Genomic DNA, 18,547 nt, shown 5'->3' on the forward strand with positions numbered 1-18,547 from the left:
AGCTAAAGGAACAAATCATGAAGGAGGCCAGGAAACGGGAGCTGCTAAGATTCCGAGAAGCCGACTTATCGATATACCAAGATGTGGCTCCTGTAACCTTACTGCGACGCAAACGCCTGAGAATTGTGACGGCATGGTTGCAACAAAAAGGTATATGATACAGATGGACATACCCATGTGGCCTCCGATTCGAATACCAAGGTAAAGAACACCATGTGTCCAAAGAAGAGGAGATGTCGGACCTAGTGGAGCAACAAGACCCTCAATCTGCGGAACAAACATCACCCCAGAGGGGGGAAGAGGGGTGATTAGAGGGGAGGGCCATGTCCACAGCGGTGTATGGCAACAAACCCGCCCTTACCCCAAGGGGAGAGGGAAGGGCCTTAATCTAGCAGAGGACACCTAATGGCGAGAACCCGCTGAGAAATACCTAATGAAAAACGGAACATGCGGAACAATAGGGCGATATATAAACCACTAAGGGGCCAGAGACACTACAGATGAATGAACCACTGGGAGTTAGGGATTCAGGGAGGGGGAGGAGCTGAAGGACGTAAATCTAGCCAGTTTCAAGACGTGTATGACAGGAATACACAGTTTGCGATTATTACACTGGTTATTAATACACTAGTTAGTGTTGTTGTTAAGATGGGAGGGGAACTTTGAGAAAGTTTTTAAGGGACTAGTTTACATGGGAGGGATGACCCACATTCTCAGGTGAGATGACAACCCCACTTCACAGGACACTCAGCGGCGTGCGAAAGCGAAGCTTAATTATGGCTGGTATGACGATGACCCTGAACTTTCAGGGACTGAACTCCCCAATGAAATGCTGATCGATTATACAGAGACTGATAGGGCTGCAGGCCGCAGTGATTTTCCTACATGAAACACACCTACTACAGAGGGAGGAAAAACGCATGGCACATAAGCTCTTTCCGCTGCAGTATTTCGCATCTAGCGGCACAAAGACCAAGGGTGCAGGGATTCTAATGCGGAGAAGGACCTGATTCCGAAAGACCTTCCTGTACAGTGACCCAGAGGACAGATACATAATACTTAAGGGTATATTGGAGGAACAGATATTGACCTTGATCACACTATACGCCCCGAACGAAAGACAAGATCAATTGCTAACCACATTACTGTGGAAAATTGGAGGATGGTGTGATGGTCAAATAGTAATAGGCGGCGACTAACTGTGTAATGAACCCCACATTGGACAAGACATTAGCCCCCACAGGTAATGACAACAGAAACAGACAAGCCCAGCGGACTCTCTTCAGATACTTAGGCCTCATCGAAACATGGAGGTTCTTCCACGATACAGAACAAGACTATACAAGGTACTCAGCGGCATGTTGAGGTTTGTCTATGATTGAGATGGTATTAGTGTCCAGCAACGCTCATTCCCAGAAATCAAACTAGAAATAGGGACACAATACCTCTCAGACCATGCCCCAGTGTCCATCCAGACAGACCTCAATAGGCCCTGAAAAGAGGTCCCCAGACAGTGGAGGCTAAACGGATTAGGTTTTAGGGATTTGGCCCTGAGGTCCCATATGGAGAAGGTCATTAACAACTACTTTAAAGAAAATGACTCAGAAGGAATAGACTGGAGGGTGATATGGGATGTGAGTAAAGCTGTAGTTGGGGGTGGGGGGAGGGAATTCATATCTCAGCCAACCGCCTGTTTCAGGGAACATCAGCTCCACCGTGCAACACCTGAGTCACGACTGTGCCACTGGCACACCAATTGGCACCCATTGTGGGACTATTTGGGACTCATTCATCGCCATAATCCTCCCTGAACAATACCGATTCATATCTTTGTCTTTATTTTCCGTTTGCAAGACTTTGGAACATTCTTATTTTCACAAACTACATGTCCCATAATGCACCTTGTGGCAGTTCCTATTCCCTGGCTATTCCTATGAAGCAGTCTTACAACTACAATCCCCAGAAGCCTTAGAGATCAGTGCAGCTTTCACTTTCCCAGGGCCAGAGAAGGATGAGGCCAATTACCTTCAGGTGTGCTGCTCCAGGTGCTGCCAATTAGCCTGCTTCAGCACAGGGCAGATCAGTATTTAAGCAACTGACTGCAGGAACACAGGTCTCTTGCATTGAGCTTGCTTCCAGCCCTTTGGTGCCTTGATCCGTGGATGTCTGCTGTGTCCCGTTGTTTCCAGAACCTGCTCCTGTTCCAGAGCCCAGTGTGCCCTGCTTTGCTGCCCTACTACTCTAGAAGTATATCAAGGGCACCTGGCGGCATCCTGATATACCCAGGAGGGTACCTTTATGCAAAATGCTAGAAATCAGGGTGGGAGATCCGTGGACAGTTATCTGGTTAGGATGCTTTTTTATTTAGCCTCCAAAAGGGTTTTGCACAGATAATACAATTAAATATTTACACAACTTTCGATAAGCACGAATGTATACAGACAGACGTTATTTAACACAGGAAATACAGGTAAGTATCGTCCTCTCTCTTGGCGAGGTACATGTTCCAAAGTGATGGACAAGTATACAATACAGGTAAGTGAGAACATAGGATTTTGACGAGGTGCGAACACAGACTGTAGTAGGTCCGGGGGTCTAAACAAGATGGTGTACACAACACTATCTAAAAACACATTAACACAGGGTTGTGTCACAAAAACCCTTTTGGAGGCTAAATAAAAAAGCAGCTCCTGCCCTTTCGCCCTGCGCTTCTTATACTGCAGCCCAGCTCCCCTCCTTGAAGTCCTATGTTCCCTGTCTGCACCCTCTTGCTCTGTAACCCTAATTACCTTGTTCCCTACCTGCAGTTTCCTTATTAGTCTTCAGTCCTGCCCTTGTTATCCCACTTCAGAGCTACAGATTCCTTGTTTTCTCTCTGCAGTCCTACTCTTGTTATTCCAGTCCAGAGTTACTGTTCCTTGTTACCAGTCTGCAGTTTCCAGTCTCCTTACCCCTGCACTTAGATTCTAGCTTTGTTGCTTTTCTTTCTTCCGGTTCTCTGTCCTGAACCTTGCTCTCTTTGACTTACTTTTTCCCCTGGATATTTCATTTACAGTTCTTGTCTTCACTTGTGCCTTGTGTAATTCCTTTGTTCAGAGTTTGGCTGCTGGGTTTCCAGCAGGCTATCTCTGGCCCTTTCCTTTGTCGTGTTTCAGTATTGTACCTTGTATCATTGTTAATGGTGTGCTGCTTCCTGTTTCAGGAGGCATTCATTATTCAGTTACTGCTGGACCCGTAAAGGCTTCAGTCATGTGAGTATGGTTACCTTGTGTGTGCCTTAGGGTCCACACACAGACACCCACTGCTGTTTCTCCTTTCCATGAGCATTCATAGTGGGGCTCTGTAATAGTAACCTGCTCAGAAGGCTGGAGTTTCCCTGGTTCTGTGGGAAACTCGTCCCCCATTGTGCGTACACCCCAAGAGGGAACCTAACGTGTTTGTTTTACTTGTACTCCCTGCCCCTTTCTGTTCACTGCCTGTGTTGCCTATCCTTTCTTGTCTACAGGACTCCTTGTACTCCTGCTTCTTGTGTACTTTTATCCCTTTGGCTTTGCGGGCACGTCTCTACCTGCAAGCCCTTGTGACACTTGAGAGGGAGGTTAAAATAAACCGAAACTCAACACAAGCAGAAACAAACACCTAGGACACTATGCACATTACGGAAAGCTAGAGCGAGATTAGAGGCATATATAGCAGCCCGATCCGCCCAGGTACTAATGAGGGTGAAACAAATATATTAAATTAAATGGAGAAAGACCAATTGTTTCCTTGCCGCCAAATTACGAAAACAGAAGACATGTAACTATGTCACACAGCTGAAAAACGAATTAGGGGAATTACGATGCACAGAGGAGAATAAGCTGGCAATAGAATAGTTTCATAAGGGACTATTGAAAAGGGTAGATAAAGACATATCCCGGCAACTGTAATATATCCAAGAGGTGCAATTGCAGAAAATAGTGAAGGAAGACAGGGGACTCCTTGAGGACCCCATATGGAGGAAGAAGCAGGGGAAGCCATTAGCTCCTTGCTAGCCAAAAAAGCTCCAGGGCCCGATGGGTTAGGAAATGGATATTACAAGACATTTCGGACTCAGCTGGTAAGGCTGCTGACCCGGCTTTTCAATAGAATTAGGGAACTAGAGGTGGTCTCGGATGACATGAGCGTTTCCACCACAACTCTAATATTGAAATCAGGAAAAGATCCCACCGACTGTGCTAATTATCGCCCAATCTCCTTACTTAATGGAGATGCTAAATTGGATGCCAAAATCCTGGTGGGAAGGTTAACACAAATCCTGTCGCAAGTAATCCACGAGGATCAGTCAGGATTCATCCTGGGAAGACAAGCACAAGATAATGTAAGGCGGGCAACGGACAATCGATATTAGGAATAAATCAGGCCAAAAGTTCTCGATAGCAGCCATGGACGCAAGACGGGCGTTCAATAGTATGGACTGGCAATTCCTTGAACAAACACTAGTCGCATTTGGATTTGGGCCAACATTTAGTAGGATGGTATTAGCTAACTTCCAGATCCCCTCTACTAATTTCTTGACTAACGGGAAACTCACGGAGAGGGTGGACATCCGAAGGGGGAAGAGACAAGGATGCCCACTGTCCCCGTTAATATTCACAATGGCTATGGAACCATTGGCAGCCATGATCAGGTGAGACCAAGGGACAGCGGGGGTCAAGTACAAACAGACGGAACATAAGATCGCCCTCTATGCCTATGATATCCTGCTTTTCATGAGAGAGACACGAACCAGACTATGCCAAATGTCATGATGAGACTCTGGGAATTTGCAGAGGTCTCTGGTTACACTATTAACTAATCAAAATCTAAAGCCCTAAATGTGTCAGACAGACCCGATAGCATAGTTGACCTAAGTAAAGCATTCCCACTGATCTGAGAGGAGAAAGGGATAGACTACCTGGGAATAACATGAACTAAAACATACAAGGACCTATACAGGGCAAACATTCCTCCCTTATGGAAGAAACTGCTGGACAACTTAGACAAATGGGATAATCAGGAACTTTCATGGCTCACTAGAATTACGGCAGTTAAAATTTCTTTACTACCCCGCCTCCTTTATGTTTCGAGCTCACTCCCGATCAGAATTGCAACACAGATGGTTAAAACATTACAATCAGCAATCTTGGGATTCATATTGCACAAGAAGCAACCAAGGGTCTCTAGAGTGTTCCTGTTTCGAACACAGATAATGGGGGGATTGGGAGCACCAGAATTAAAACGGTACGTACTAGCAACACAAATAGCACCCATGCTACACTGGGCATAGGGCAACCCAGGGAAAGGATGGTGCGAAATAGAAAAGGGGGGGGCGACAACAATACCATTACGCATGCTCCCCTTCATGGGGCGGAAGGCTTGGGAGGCCAACTATTGGAATCCACCCAAAATACCATACAAGGATGGGCTCAGCCGATGTAACTGAAGGGGCGTACTCAGGCCTTGGCCCCTACAGTCAGATGGGTTTTGGAGATCTCCCCAGGCTGGAAAATGGATTTTGGAATAAATGGGGCGGGCGCACAGCCCGCCGACTCATGGATTTTTTATCATGGGGATGTTTTGAAGACTGCAAGACCAAGTGCCAAGTTGGGGGAGGGAGAACGCTATAGATATATTCAGATAAGACATTAGAATACCCAGAAGAAAGTGAAAGAAGTGGGCAAACGGACACCGATGGGGCTGGAACTGAAAAAAAGAAGGAGGGGGTGTTTTGCAACTATACCGCCTACTAGACAATGGTCAGATGAATGATAGGTTACCATATATGGAGAGATGGAAGAACGACCTGGATATAGAAATTTCAGAAGAGGTATGTGGCCAAATATGGGCACGACCACACAGGGCCTCCAAATGTATGGCCATTAAATCGTCATCATCCAAAATCTGCTATAGGTGGTACCTAACCCCCGCCCCCAGCGCCTAAACAAAATAAAAACAGAACTGTCTCCCCTCTGCTGGAGGAAATGCAGTGCTCTGGGAGACCTGGGCCATGTGTGGTGGTCATGCCCAAAAGTACAATTCTATTGGAAGGAGATACTGGGCCACATCAAGGAAATTACAGGAGCAGAACTACCCAACTCACCACTGGTGGTGCTACTGGGAGCAACAGCCGAAGACACATATGCGGCTAGTGGACCTAGAGTGGCACTAATCACACACTTACTGGCAGCAGCCCGAATGACACTAGCCCAAGCATGGAAAACTGAGGAGGGCCCTTCGATACCATGGTGATGGGTGAAAGTATGGGGGGTATTGGCCATGGAAAAAGTGGCACTCTGGCTAAAGGAACTTCCCAAAAGTATCTCAAGGTGTGGCTCCCCTTCAACGAGATTGTCCGAGACGGAGAACAACATATTTTTAGACGCAGCATGCTGAAGAACCTGTCAGTCCTGTGATACACTTTACATGAACAATTGGAGACTAAACACGGAGCACCTGATAATTCACTCAGGCTCATGCCACGTTCCCTGTGTTCAATGTTGGGGGAGGCAGGAGCAGAGGAAAGGGGAGACTTGTTATATTTCTATAAAAGACATCACCACCAAGAGGCAATGACTGGAGATGCATAAAACTGAGCTGCTATAGAAGAACTATTTGCAGGAATCAAATCACATGGAGCCGTACCAAGTGTTCTGTGAGTATGTCCTCTGATGATGTATAATAATAATAAATAAAGTTTTGAAAAGGGATAATAGATTAGAGGGGGCGAGACGTGTGGATGAGAAAGTGAAAGGGGCAGAATGTAAGTGGGAAAATAGGAGGAGTGACAGTAGCAGAGTGAGCAGGGGTGAGAATAATGAAACGAGGAAGAGTGAAGTAAAGAAAGGTGACCAAGGCACCATATCTCTGTAAGGGTGAGCGGGACGGCATAGCCCTAAAAGGTGAGTAGAGGGTAGCGGGTGTGGAGTAGAGAATAAAGGGCAGTGGAGAGTAGCAGAGAAGAGGATGGAGAGTAGTAGGGAGAGAGGTTTATCTGAGAAAGAGAAAGAGGGAAAGAGATTAGGAGGGAGAGAAAGTAGAGAGTGCGAGTGAAATAGAAGGAGGGAAAGAGGAAGAGAGGACATCAGGGAAAGGAAAACGAGAGCATGAAAGAGGGCAACTAAGTGAAACAGAGCAGTTAGGAAAGGTACCCAATCTAACTGGGCATCCCAAATATTCCTGGGAGTTAAGGTAGGTTAGAGTGAGTGAGTGACGGTTGAAGTCGCTAGGCTACCACTTCAGTTAGTATTCTAGACATTAGGGGTTACCAATATCTATTTTCAGCCAAGGGAATAGGGAAGCCTGGGTTAGGGAGGGAAGAAGCCACAGTAGACGAGAAGGGGACGGCCTTTAGTTTGTCCCATTATCTTCAGATAACAACAGCCAGCCTCTTTTGAGTTCTGTAAAATAAATACTTATTAACCATCTTCTGGAGTATTGATATTCTACGACCACCCATGATACATGGTGTCATTGTGGGATTGTTCAGATCCCGATACAGAGGCCGCCCACAGTAGAGGGACCACTGAATTAGAGAGAGAATTAAGAAGATGGGAGCACAAGAGCTGATGCCCGCCCCCCTAGACACTAACCCCAGCAAAGTACTATCAGGGAAGGGCAGAGTCCCGGATTTCGATCTTCCATCCGTTGAACAATCGGACATTGCAAACCAACTTGAAGTTCCTCATGGGAAAATGTTTATGGGGTTCATAGCACCTAGGGTCAATGTGGGTGAGAAGATCATGATTGAGACCAACCTCGGGGTAGACTCCCGATGAACAGTTTTGAGTATTTCACTCCAGCCCAAAGTAACCGGAAAATATCCTACCAGTTATTTATTTATTTTATGTATTATATTTGTAGCACCCACATCCTGAGGGATCACAGAAATTTGGTCAACCTAGCCAAGCACCACAGTACTGTCCAGGCCCTACTAAAAAACCAGTGCAGGCCCCTACTAAACAACCTCTCCTCACCCCTATCCAGCTCCAGAGGGGCAAGATAGTTGGGCAGTTTTAGTGGTTTACATTGCAAAGCGCTTTGGCCTATTTGCCTCATGCTATACTGTTGAAATGCCCTTTAATAATCCTTTCATTTTGTTTTAATGCGATTAATGTGCTTTCTTGAGTTCCTTATGTGTTGAGTGCAGAGAAAGAGAAATCTAGTCACGGATAGCTTTACTTGTTAATGGTTGAGGGTGGCGCCCAAAAAATCCCAGAGCAAATGAGTTGAAAGAAAAGAGAATTTCAAGCGTTTTTCAAAGGCTGCTGAATAAGAATACCACAAGAAGAAAAGGGTGTGATCAAATCCAAAGTATTCAAAGTCTACCCTATCCAGGATGTTACAGTACCTATATTCTTCCTGTGATGAAACAGGGATTAGAATTGTATCCACCAGAGCAAGTCTCCCCATGGGTACGCTGGATAACAATCAAATCCCTAGATGTGGGGCAAACCATCCCTAAAAGTCTTTCAAGACTTAAAAGCATTCACTGCATAATCCTCCACTCCATTGACAAAATGGAGGTAGAGAGAAGGTCCATGAATCATGCATGCGAAAACAAAGGGGTGTAAGCAGGACATCTGATGGACAAAACCGGGCCAGAGAGGGGGGCCCAAGAAGCGAAGATGCGAGAGATCCGGAGCAAGGGCTTGTTGACAAGCAAGGGTCGAATGACAGGAACACCAACGCGTGGCAAACTGAGGATATCCAGAGAGGAGAGCTTGGTCACCAATGGAGAAGAAGCAAGAGAACTAGAACTGAGACACTCCATTCTAGAAAACAGAGTGCAATCCCAAAACATTATGGAAATTAAAGCTGGTACACTGAAATATGGCACTTTGATACAAGGAGGGTTTAGTATGAGCAGTAACTGAGGTGCTGAATTCAAGGAGACAGAGGATAGTTCTAAAGCATCACAGAAATAAGAGAGAAAATATGTAAACAGTGAACTTGGGAAACAGAGCCAATCCTTTACAAGAAGGACAAAAGAAATGTTGCATTCTGGGAAACAGTCTAACTGAAAGCATTGTCACCACAAGGGAAAGATAATTGAAACCCATTCCGCTGAGAAATTGAGAAAGGGTCCATTAGGAGAAGGAACTCATTACACATGCTATATGAGAAAAACAGAGACACTGAAAGACTGCAATATGAGGGGCGGAGAGAGAGTGGCTACTGTTCTAGGACACCGAGTTCAACCCAGAAATAAACCAGAAAAGTAAAATGATTGCATTCGGGAAGACAGTACAACCCTAAAGAGATTAATTCAAGACCGGCAAGAGAATCCAAGAGAACTGTAGCATTTTAGTGGGAGTAGAATCCCAAGCCCTGAAGAAGGCAGTAGACTTCAGGAAAATAGCATACACCAAACGAAGAGACGAGGTGTCCCAAAGATGGACAGAGACTTAACGAGATACTGATCCAATCCTGGCAACTTAGTTTTCCTTTAGTAAATAGGTGAAACTTCAATTTGATTTTCACGCTTTCTTTGGAACACCGCATCACAGAACAGTCGGTGGGACTCGGAGACCTGATCTCCACTCTAAGAGTAGTCTCCCGTAGTATCACGTTGTGCTCCCCTCCATCCCACCTCTTTTTCGAAATGTACCCGACACCCTCCAACTACCTGCTTAGAGAGCGCCAAATCCACTTTCTCTCATAGGACACGCACAATCATCTACATGTACATCCCAAAGACAACGAGTTCTCCACAGTCTACAGAGGTCCAAACGGGAGTTCGAGGCTAAGTTACATTATATTTTGCAAGAAAGGCGACATGGCCTTTATGACTGCTTGGTACAGATCACCCAAAAGGTAGGTACCCCAGTGCCGCATTTGTTCTAAAAGGTATTTGTTTCTTGGGGTCAAGTAAACACAGGTAACCAAAACTTTTGCTGGGATAGATTCAGTAGGAACACGATAGCGGGGAAGGGCCCAAGCTGACAAGATCTTCCATGAGAGTAGGAAAATGAGCGCATCCCTGTGATCAACCAAAGACAATCTGATTGATTTAACTAAGCCACTGTCGTTTTAGAAAAATTATTTCAGTCTCGGCCCCTAAGAGAAGAGCAGGTATAGGCATGCTTAAAAATAATGGCAATTTATTCATATTGCACAGATACAAGGGTGTGTGTCTTAAATAACAGCGCAGTATGAGTTAGAGGCAGAGAGTAAAAAAAGACATTAAACAGGTGAGCAAAAAATTGAGGCTGTGCAAAATGAATGGTCTAACATCAATGGAAAGGAATAGAAGGCAACACCTGTGCTGCTATTCCAATATGGTTACAGAAATCTGCCTACAATGGATCCTCCACAAATTATTTTACCAATTCTTCTTCAGGACAACAGCAATTTATGACATTCATGTTTCAAGGATCGAAACATCGCTGTCTACTAATTAATTCATCTTTTATACCGGAGACTAATCTCTAAGCGCAGGGACCGGGATTCGAACCTGTGTTGCTCTGCACCGTCCTGCACGTGTTGCCCATGAGCCATCCTGTTTATATGCTGCACCTCATGTTGCATACGTTTCTTTTGTTCTGATTATTGCATCAAACAGAGAAGTTAAGAGTGGCTACATTTAAGTTCTTTTGAAGTTGCCGGGACATTGGTGAACGCATAATCCCCTGAAAATTGTAAGCTAGTAGCCAGGCCAATACTCCCGCTGCCAAAATTCCATCCTCCACAAGCACACGATCACACAAATTAGCTTTTTTTACTCGCCAAAACTGAATCATTTGCCAACGGCGAGGGGGGTAATCCACTCTATGTGGCCTGAGGAATACCAACGTTGGCAAGAAACCACTGACTAGAGAAGGATCCTGCGGGGTCGGCTTCATCTTCATTCACACTCCATGGAGAGACGAAAAGGAGCGTCGGCACGTACCTGTGGACCAGTGGCAGCGGAAGAAAATTCAGGGCAGAGGTCATATCTAGGCCGCAGTCCAGCATGATGGTGGTGGATTTGAACTTGAGGATGTTGCATGGCAGCGTTGGGTGGCCCGACAAACAGTACTGCAAATGAAAAAGAAAACCCATACAACGAGTTAAAGCAGATGAGACTGGGACACACAATATTGAACACGAGCCTCTTGGCAGCCACAGATAATGGAAGTAATGGCGGCCCTTTTGCAGAGACAGTGGCAGCGTAAGAGCTGGCCTAGCGACAAGCATTAGAGGGCCCACGCAAGGCTGGCATTAGTAATCTCTGCTGCTGCTGTACACTAATGGCAACAGACAAGATGATCAGCCTTGCTCTCAGAAACCCAATTACTGCGCATCAGCAGGCAAACAAAGAACAAGCGAACCAATGTTATTCAATTCAAGCCCCTGCAAAAAAAAAAGAGATGATGAAATCATGGGACATATGAAATAACCCAAGTCGCCATGCTACATCACGGCCTTACATACTGAGAGGCAACTTTTCACCACTTAACTGCCAAGGGTGAGAATGTTCGTCCTGAACTACTTAGGGTATCATTTTAAGGCCGGCCCAGCCGCGCATTGGAAACTACAGACAATGAAAAGTAGTAACAACAATAGTGGCTGAAAGTGAGCAGTCTTTGGGGCAGTCTTGGGTGCCTCGTTTTTACATTAAGGAAAGGCAACGTGGAGTCATCAGGGCCGTTTCTATGGCAAGGTAATACTAGGCAGTCCCCTAGACATCTAGCAGCGGGAAAGCTACATTGAATGCCCCTATGTTTTACGATAAAAAAGGGTCCCTTTGTCAAAATGGAGGAAGGGCAAGGGTGCTAAAATGGCCCGTCCCTTAGAGTAGTCCATATTCTCGCAACGGTTCAAAGACCTCTCAGCTGTAGGGCAGTGGCAGATTTAAGGCAAAGGGCCCCGTGGCAGCACCTGGAACAGGGCCCTAGGTGGGCGGGTCATGGAGGCAGAGCTTTGGGTGGGCGGAGTTAATTAAGGTCACAAGTGCAAACTTTTGGGACAAAAGCTATTTTTTATTAAGTTGTTTTTATTACAGTTACCTAGGGGAGTGACTAACTGGAAACAGCTGGGCCTCCTCAGCAGGCTTTGCTATCAATGCTAAATATTCTAAACCTAGACAACATGCGCGCCCTTGTAGCAGTAAAGTGATGTCATTCTGTTTGTGTGGGCGTTGATGCAGCCATGCATTGCAAAACGGCAGAATTATGGTGTTAAGCTTTTGCTGCAAGGGTTGGAGAGTGAAAGCCTCGGATCTGTATAGCGGTTGGTGTACTGTAGAGTATGGAATTACAGAGCCCTTTACAATATTCTCATCAGTCGGTTTACAACCCCTCTGCTCCTCCGCGTGTTCATTCACCCACTCACGGGCCGGCTCGCCTGTCTCTCCCTCACTGGGAGCCGTGCGGAGGTGCTGGCTCTCTGCAGGCGAAACATGACGCCCCCTGGCGGGAACACTCTGCCTGGCTCACCGCTCATTGCACCTAGCGGCAGCAAATCAGAGCACCCATAGGTGCTAGCAGCCCACCCCTACCACCCCCCCTTCCTTTCACCTCCCCATCCCCCTCCTAAGGACCAGGGAACTCGCCTCGTCCAACACTGAGGGTGAGGAAAGGGGGTGGAAGGATGAATGGGTGGCATTCCAAAACCACCTGTAATAAACCCATTAAAGTGCTCATACATACATCCATAAATAAATAGGCCGAAATAAAAGAGAGCCCTTAATGTTCATGTCCTTTTCCAATATTCATCCCCTCCACTTACCCTTTTCTCTCTCCCTCCCCCAACTCTTCTGCCCTCTGAAGCAACGTGTATCCATGCTGGTCCTTACAGAAACCAAATACGAATACGGCAACGTGGCATTCCAATAGCAGGGCTGGCAGAAATGCTCACATTGCAAGCCCCAGAATGAATTTTCTTCTCCATTTTGCGTGGTGGGTGAAATCAGCAACAACATGCATTTTCCTCAAGGGAAATTTATCGTTTCATGTGTTTGTGTGTCAGGCAAAACCGTGTCAAAGGTCAATTTGACCCAAAGCGGCTCACACCTAGAACAATTTGCCTGTCTGCCAAAGTGTAACATTAGGCGAATGTTGGCGATTCGGCTTCTTTTGTGAATACTTTGCCCAACCCTGGCCTGGACCACGGTCTTCTCCTCAAGCTGGTTAAGCATGCTGGCACACAGCTGGTCCACACATGCCTATGGGCGCCTGCAGAGGGCTGACGGCTCGCGGGCCCCCCAGGCTCAGACTCGGGCCCGCTAGGGGCGGGGGGACGGAGCAGAGGGGGAAGTGGATTGCTGGATGCTGCAGCATCCGAAAGGGTGAGGGCATGGGAGGGGGGCTGAGAAGGAGAAAAGGGGGCAGGGTGAAGGGGCCCACACCCTTTCCCAAGGCGAAGTTGCTCTCCCAGCTTGTTAGGAGCTGGACTGATGTCACAGCAGAAAGGTCCCTGTGCTGTGTGGAAGGGGCGGGGCCTAGCACAGGGGCCCGCTAGCCATTTGTTTGCCTGACGACCGTTAAGTCCGCCTCTGCTGTAGGGTCCATAACAGTGTCGCTAGGGAAAACAATAATAAAGGAGAAAAAAAAAGAAAAGTCTATAGGCACCCCTCTTTGAGAACGAACACGGCTAAATGACCTGTTCTTTGGGAAGGTACCCACTCAAGAGTCGCAGCCACACTTTAGCTCACTGTACCTTTCACAGAAGGAAATATCCATTTGCATATCAGTCTTTGTCCCGCCCACATGGGCAGTCCAGCACCGAAAAGCTATGGCAATTCTCTTCTGTACAAGAGTACCAACAGCAACCCCTTAGACGTGTTTCAGCCTGGTTGGGCCTCATCAGTGAGGTGGAGCTGTGCCTCTCTGAGCACAGTGAGCAAGGGGTCCACGTCTGGATGACCCCAGGAAACTTAGGGTGACTAAACCTAAGGCCCTTAAACAATAAAAAGAAGAAAAAAAATAAATGTGTTTGAGAGATTCCCAGACACCCCTTTGATTTGCAATAATAAAGGAGGTTAGGTCTCACAGCCTGTGCCTTCAGGAACAGTGGCCCTGCATCTTAGTCCTTTCCTGCTCTGTTTGCAAGAGAAGGCCTTGATAGTGGCCAATCAACAGCCGTTCCAGACTGCCTTCCAATGCTTCTACCTGGCTGCACCACTGTCAACATTCTATTTTCTGGATAATTAGGCAAGGGCTCAAAATGTGCACTAGCCACTAGCTTTTGGCTAGAGATCATGGACTCTTGGCGAGTACGAAATTGTGTTCTGTGTGCATATTTATGATGCATGGCAGCTTGCAATATCTGTATAAAAGCTTGGCAATTCTTTTCTTATTACAAGCTGTGACATCACAACTGACCTCTAATGAGAAGATTGCATCACACATGCCCTGTAGTCAGTTATTAGGCTTCAGTTGTCATGGCACTGCAGCACCTAATTAAAGCCTTGACAAGCTTTCCAAATAACTTGCGTGTAAAGAGGTTTAGTGTGACACTTTACAGCCATGAGTTGACAAAGAACTGTTTTATAGCTGATAGTTTAATGGGTGCACTACTGCAAGAATCTGCATGCTATTGCTTTTATTTAAAGCCCGAAATCAAAACATTTTTTCAATGCATTTTATTAAATTGCTTAAACTATTTTTTCTGCAACACATTAGAAGCTGCATATTAGCTTTTGTAAACCCACACATATTTCATACTGATTATATGGATCAGCAAATGGAAGCTCTTTTGCATTAGCTTATGGCTAGGTATTAAAGGGGGTGGCAGCGTGGGCCATATATTACAAGGAATAAAATACATGTAAAAAGGATATTGCAAGTCACCTCGTGTTCTGTGACCTTATAAAGAACCGGTCATTGAAATCCCCATAAGCTTTTGGTCCATGCGGTCATCACCGATCTGAAGGTGGTACTCAGTGAGAGGAAAGCGGTGTGTGTGGGGGGCACATCCTTAGAGAGGACTGGTGAACCCAAAACATGTCCCCTAGCGCATGTTGCGTGCACAAACAACTGTCCCACTGCACGATGAGTCTGCGCCTGCTTATTTCCCAGGCATTTGTGGTCATACAACTGTCTCCAAATCTTTGTGTATAGAAATTAAGATGCGTAGGATGCACATGGATAGCGCACTAGTAAAACGCTTGCAGCAGACGTGGGGCCAGTCTTCACTTTGCAAGTTCGTTTGCTGGCAAGGCCGACTCAGCCCTTCATCCATATGAGGTTGATAAAATATCATTGAAATGGATACAAATAACCATAGTTACAGTGCTAAAGCAGGAGGTATCCAGCATGAAGCTCTATATATCATACAGTATATTGTTATTATTTTCAAAAGGGACGTTCACAAAGCACCCATTGCACTGTGTGCGGCTCCTTGCTCTCCCAGTCTTCTATTTCTTTTGCTTGCCCACCTTTGATGTTTGGACCCTTTCCTTTCTTAAAGAGAGTCATGGTCTTAAATGCAAGCCCTCAAGCCCTCAACAAATACACAAACAAATGACAATGGCTAATTGCAAAAAGGGTTACCCACCCTCACAAATAGTAAAACCTTCCATCTGCAAACACATCTGCAAACACAAACTCGCAAGAAAAAAGCCTACATGTTGTCCATAGCATTAAAATGTAACATTTTTACTTTAACTTTTGATCATGCATTAAACTTACGCCATATTGCATACAAAGACGTGCAAGTTGTAAATGTAAAACACATTACAGAGAAGAATTTAGGAGATAAAGAATAAACCGTGCAAGACTTTTCAAAAAGGGGGGATCCACGGTCCGTGTGTAGAAAATGAAAACGAATAAATCCTGAATTCTGACAATATCATTAACCCTCTATCCCACCCACGTTACCCGTGTCTTGCCCCAGCACACGCCCTCTGCCCATATAGAGTGTTAATCGAAAAGAAAATAAGTCAATACCTTACCTTAATTAGCCTAACCAAGACCTTTCTTTGCATATTTATGAGCTTTCGCGGGAAATCACCACTTCCGCAATGGCACAGACGGGCTAAAAAACAGTGGTGTGGAAGGTTGCCCAGAGCAATTGCCAGTCGTTTAGATTCATTTGAAACCTTCCACCCATCACATTTGTGGTCAGTTTGTTTCTCCTTGTGACAGAGGGTATGCCCAGACGTGGGTCCCTTGCTCGCTGCGCCACAGGGAACCAGGCTGCACCTCACTGAGGAGGTCCAACAAGGCCGAAACATGTCTGCGGTTGCTTGGTTTTCTGTGCAGAGGTGACCTGGCCTAGCAGTTCGGGCTGGGCTGCTACCTTCGGTGGCGGCAGCTGTTGACTGATTTGCACATGGCTGGTCCCCTTTTGCAATGGCGCAGATGGGCTAAAAAACGGTGGTGTGGAAGGTTGCCCAGAGAAATTGCCAGTGGTTTAGATTCATTTGAAACCTTCCACCCATCACTTTTGTGGTCAGTATCACCACTTCCACAAGCAGAAATGGAAGGAAGTCTTTGGAAAATATTACAGCTTAAATAGCCACTCCGGGAAATGCTCTTTTCATTATCTGTGCCTGTCTGTGTACCTGATTTGTAGTTTTTCCTCAGAGAGGCATGCATTAGATTTTGAACTCCCCACACATTGCAGTCTTCAATGTCTGTAGTGTTAAGCGGGGGGAGGGGGGTCAGTGAAACTGAAGAGAAGGGAAATAGAGAAGACAAACAGAGAAAAAAAACACAACCCACCCTGTTAGAGAGCTCTTAGGAAGGCGAGAGGGGATGGGATAGAGTCAGTCATGGCCGACGCAGTCCAGTTGAAATTCGGCATGTCAGGCCAGCCCCTTTGCAAGAACAGTGGTGGCACAATCATCCACAATTCAGGCTTGTGCCTTTAAAAAGGTCAAAAGAGAGGTGAAGCAGAAACAGTCATGGGTTAGACCTTCGACTCGTGGAGCCCAGTGTGGTAGGTTTGTGTAGAATACCATATCGGGATTGCGTAACATCGGAAGCATGATGTATATATTATGTTGTGGCACTCAAATTGCCACAACCAAACAGTCCACTATAAAAATTGTGTAGGTGAAACTACTGCAGACTGTAGAATATCGGTGTCAAGAAAATAAAAATAAAGAATTGTATTGCCATGGATCACAGTTTCTATAGACTAGGAAAACCCTTCTTTAAATAAAATTCGTGAAATCATAGTCCTCCATTTGACTGTTGAAATGAAGCAAGAAGAGGTTCATCTTGGAAAAAACAAAGTTTTTTTTTATTTGTTCATGGATTGCACTTGAAAATCTATACAAAATGCCATAGCAAAAAAGGAAACCAAGAAGCTTATGAAAACATTACAATGAAATAAAATAGTGAAGGCATCTCTAAAACGAACATCTCCCTGAGGTTATTCAACTAAATTTACCTATGATTAAAAGCATCAGAAGCAATTTCTAGACTGTTCATAAAAGATGTTAGAGCAATTCCCACTGAGGTAGGATTCCCTGATGGACTTTTCTGGCAGAAGGATTCCACATCCACAAACGGGGTAGCATTTAAGACAGTGCAATACATTATCAAATGTTTAAGGGTTTCAGGCCCAGATTTACCTCTACAGAATCTACAGAAAACATCTTGGGCATCTAACAAATTTGTCGTCAACAGCGCAGATTCCATCTGAATCTTAAAAAAGCCTCACGTCTGTAACAGTTAGGAGCAATTCTAAGATAAGGTGCTCGAGTGCCTCATTCTTTGTGGTCAAACACCAGATGCTTCAATGAAGAGTAACTATAGGCTTTATCTAGTGTGTCACACCAATTTTCTTCCAAGAGGGCAGTTTTTACTTATTCCGGGAAATCCTCTAAATCCACACATTTTACCAAATTAAAACAGGTATTTCTCACATCTTTCCTTTAATCCCATCACAAAGTGGAGCTCTACATAAACAGTGTTCTTTTGTGGAAAACAGATCTTCACAAACAAGCTCAATATGTTCCATTTAACCTTAAATCGAAGAAATAACCAGTACAAACCTAATAGCCGTCACTGGAACCCCCATTAGGGACTTGTATGCCACATCACTCCTTCAAATCTGTCAAGTAGGTCATTGCCCATAGTTCCAAACCGTATTTGAGCTTAGGTACAACTTTGCATTCATAGAACAATAGCACAGGTTAAATAGAAAACCGTCCACATTGGTGGTTAATTTGTATCATTTGGTTTGCCAGTACACTACTTTGTTATCTTAATAAAATGCCTAACAGCACTTTCTGAGGTTGACCACACATAGGATACCCCAAATATATTTATAAAAAACCCTTTTTCTCAACACATAATTTTCCAAACTCGATTTAAAAATGATCCTCGATCTAGTCTGTGTCAATTGCAGTATTTTAGTTTTTTCAGGGTTAATAATCAAAGAATTGGCAGACGCAAATGATAAAAAAAAGAAGACGGTAATCTTTGCAAACCTATGACCGAGCAGTCAAAGAGTAAAAAAGAGAAATAAACAGATTACAAAATGTAGTTTTTTATACTAATCAGTTGAAGCTGCATGTCCCGTATCCATGCTTGTGAAGGATTTTTCTCACAAACCCTACAGACCTCCACACATTGCATCCATGCCCTTTCGA

At 45.2% G+C, this 18,547-nt stretch overlaps 1 protein-coding gene across 2 annotated transcripts in view; it reads right to left on the minus strand.

The window, feature by feature from the left end:
* INTS9 (integrator complex subunit 9) overlaps window positions 1-18,547 on the minus strand; it is a 1,072,683-nt gene that overhangs the window by 961,147 nt on the left and 92,989 nt on the right. For both annotated transcript variants that reach the window (XM_069605700.1, XM_069605699.1), the window contains exon 2: window positions 10,910-11,037. In XM_069605700.1, coding sequence (XP_069461801.1) covers window positions 10,910-11,037 — 128 coding nt within the window. The remainder of the gene's footprint in view (window positions 1-10,909; window positions 11,038-18,547) is intronic.

This window comes from Ambystoma mexicanum, chromosome 4p (genome assembly GCF_040938575.1).
Source record: "Ambystoma mexicanum isolate Mex_15411 chromosome 4p, UKY_AmexF1_1, whole genome shotgun sequence".
Classification (NCBI taxonomy): Eukaryota; Metazoa; Chordata; class Amphibia; order Caudata; family Ambystomatidae; genus Ambystoma; species Ambystoma mexicanum.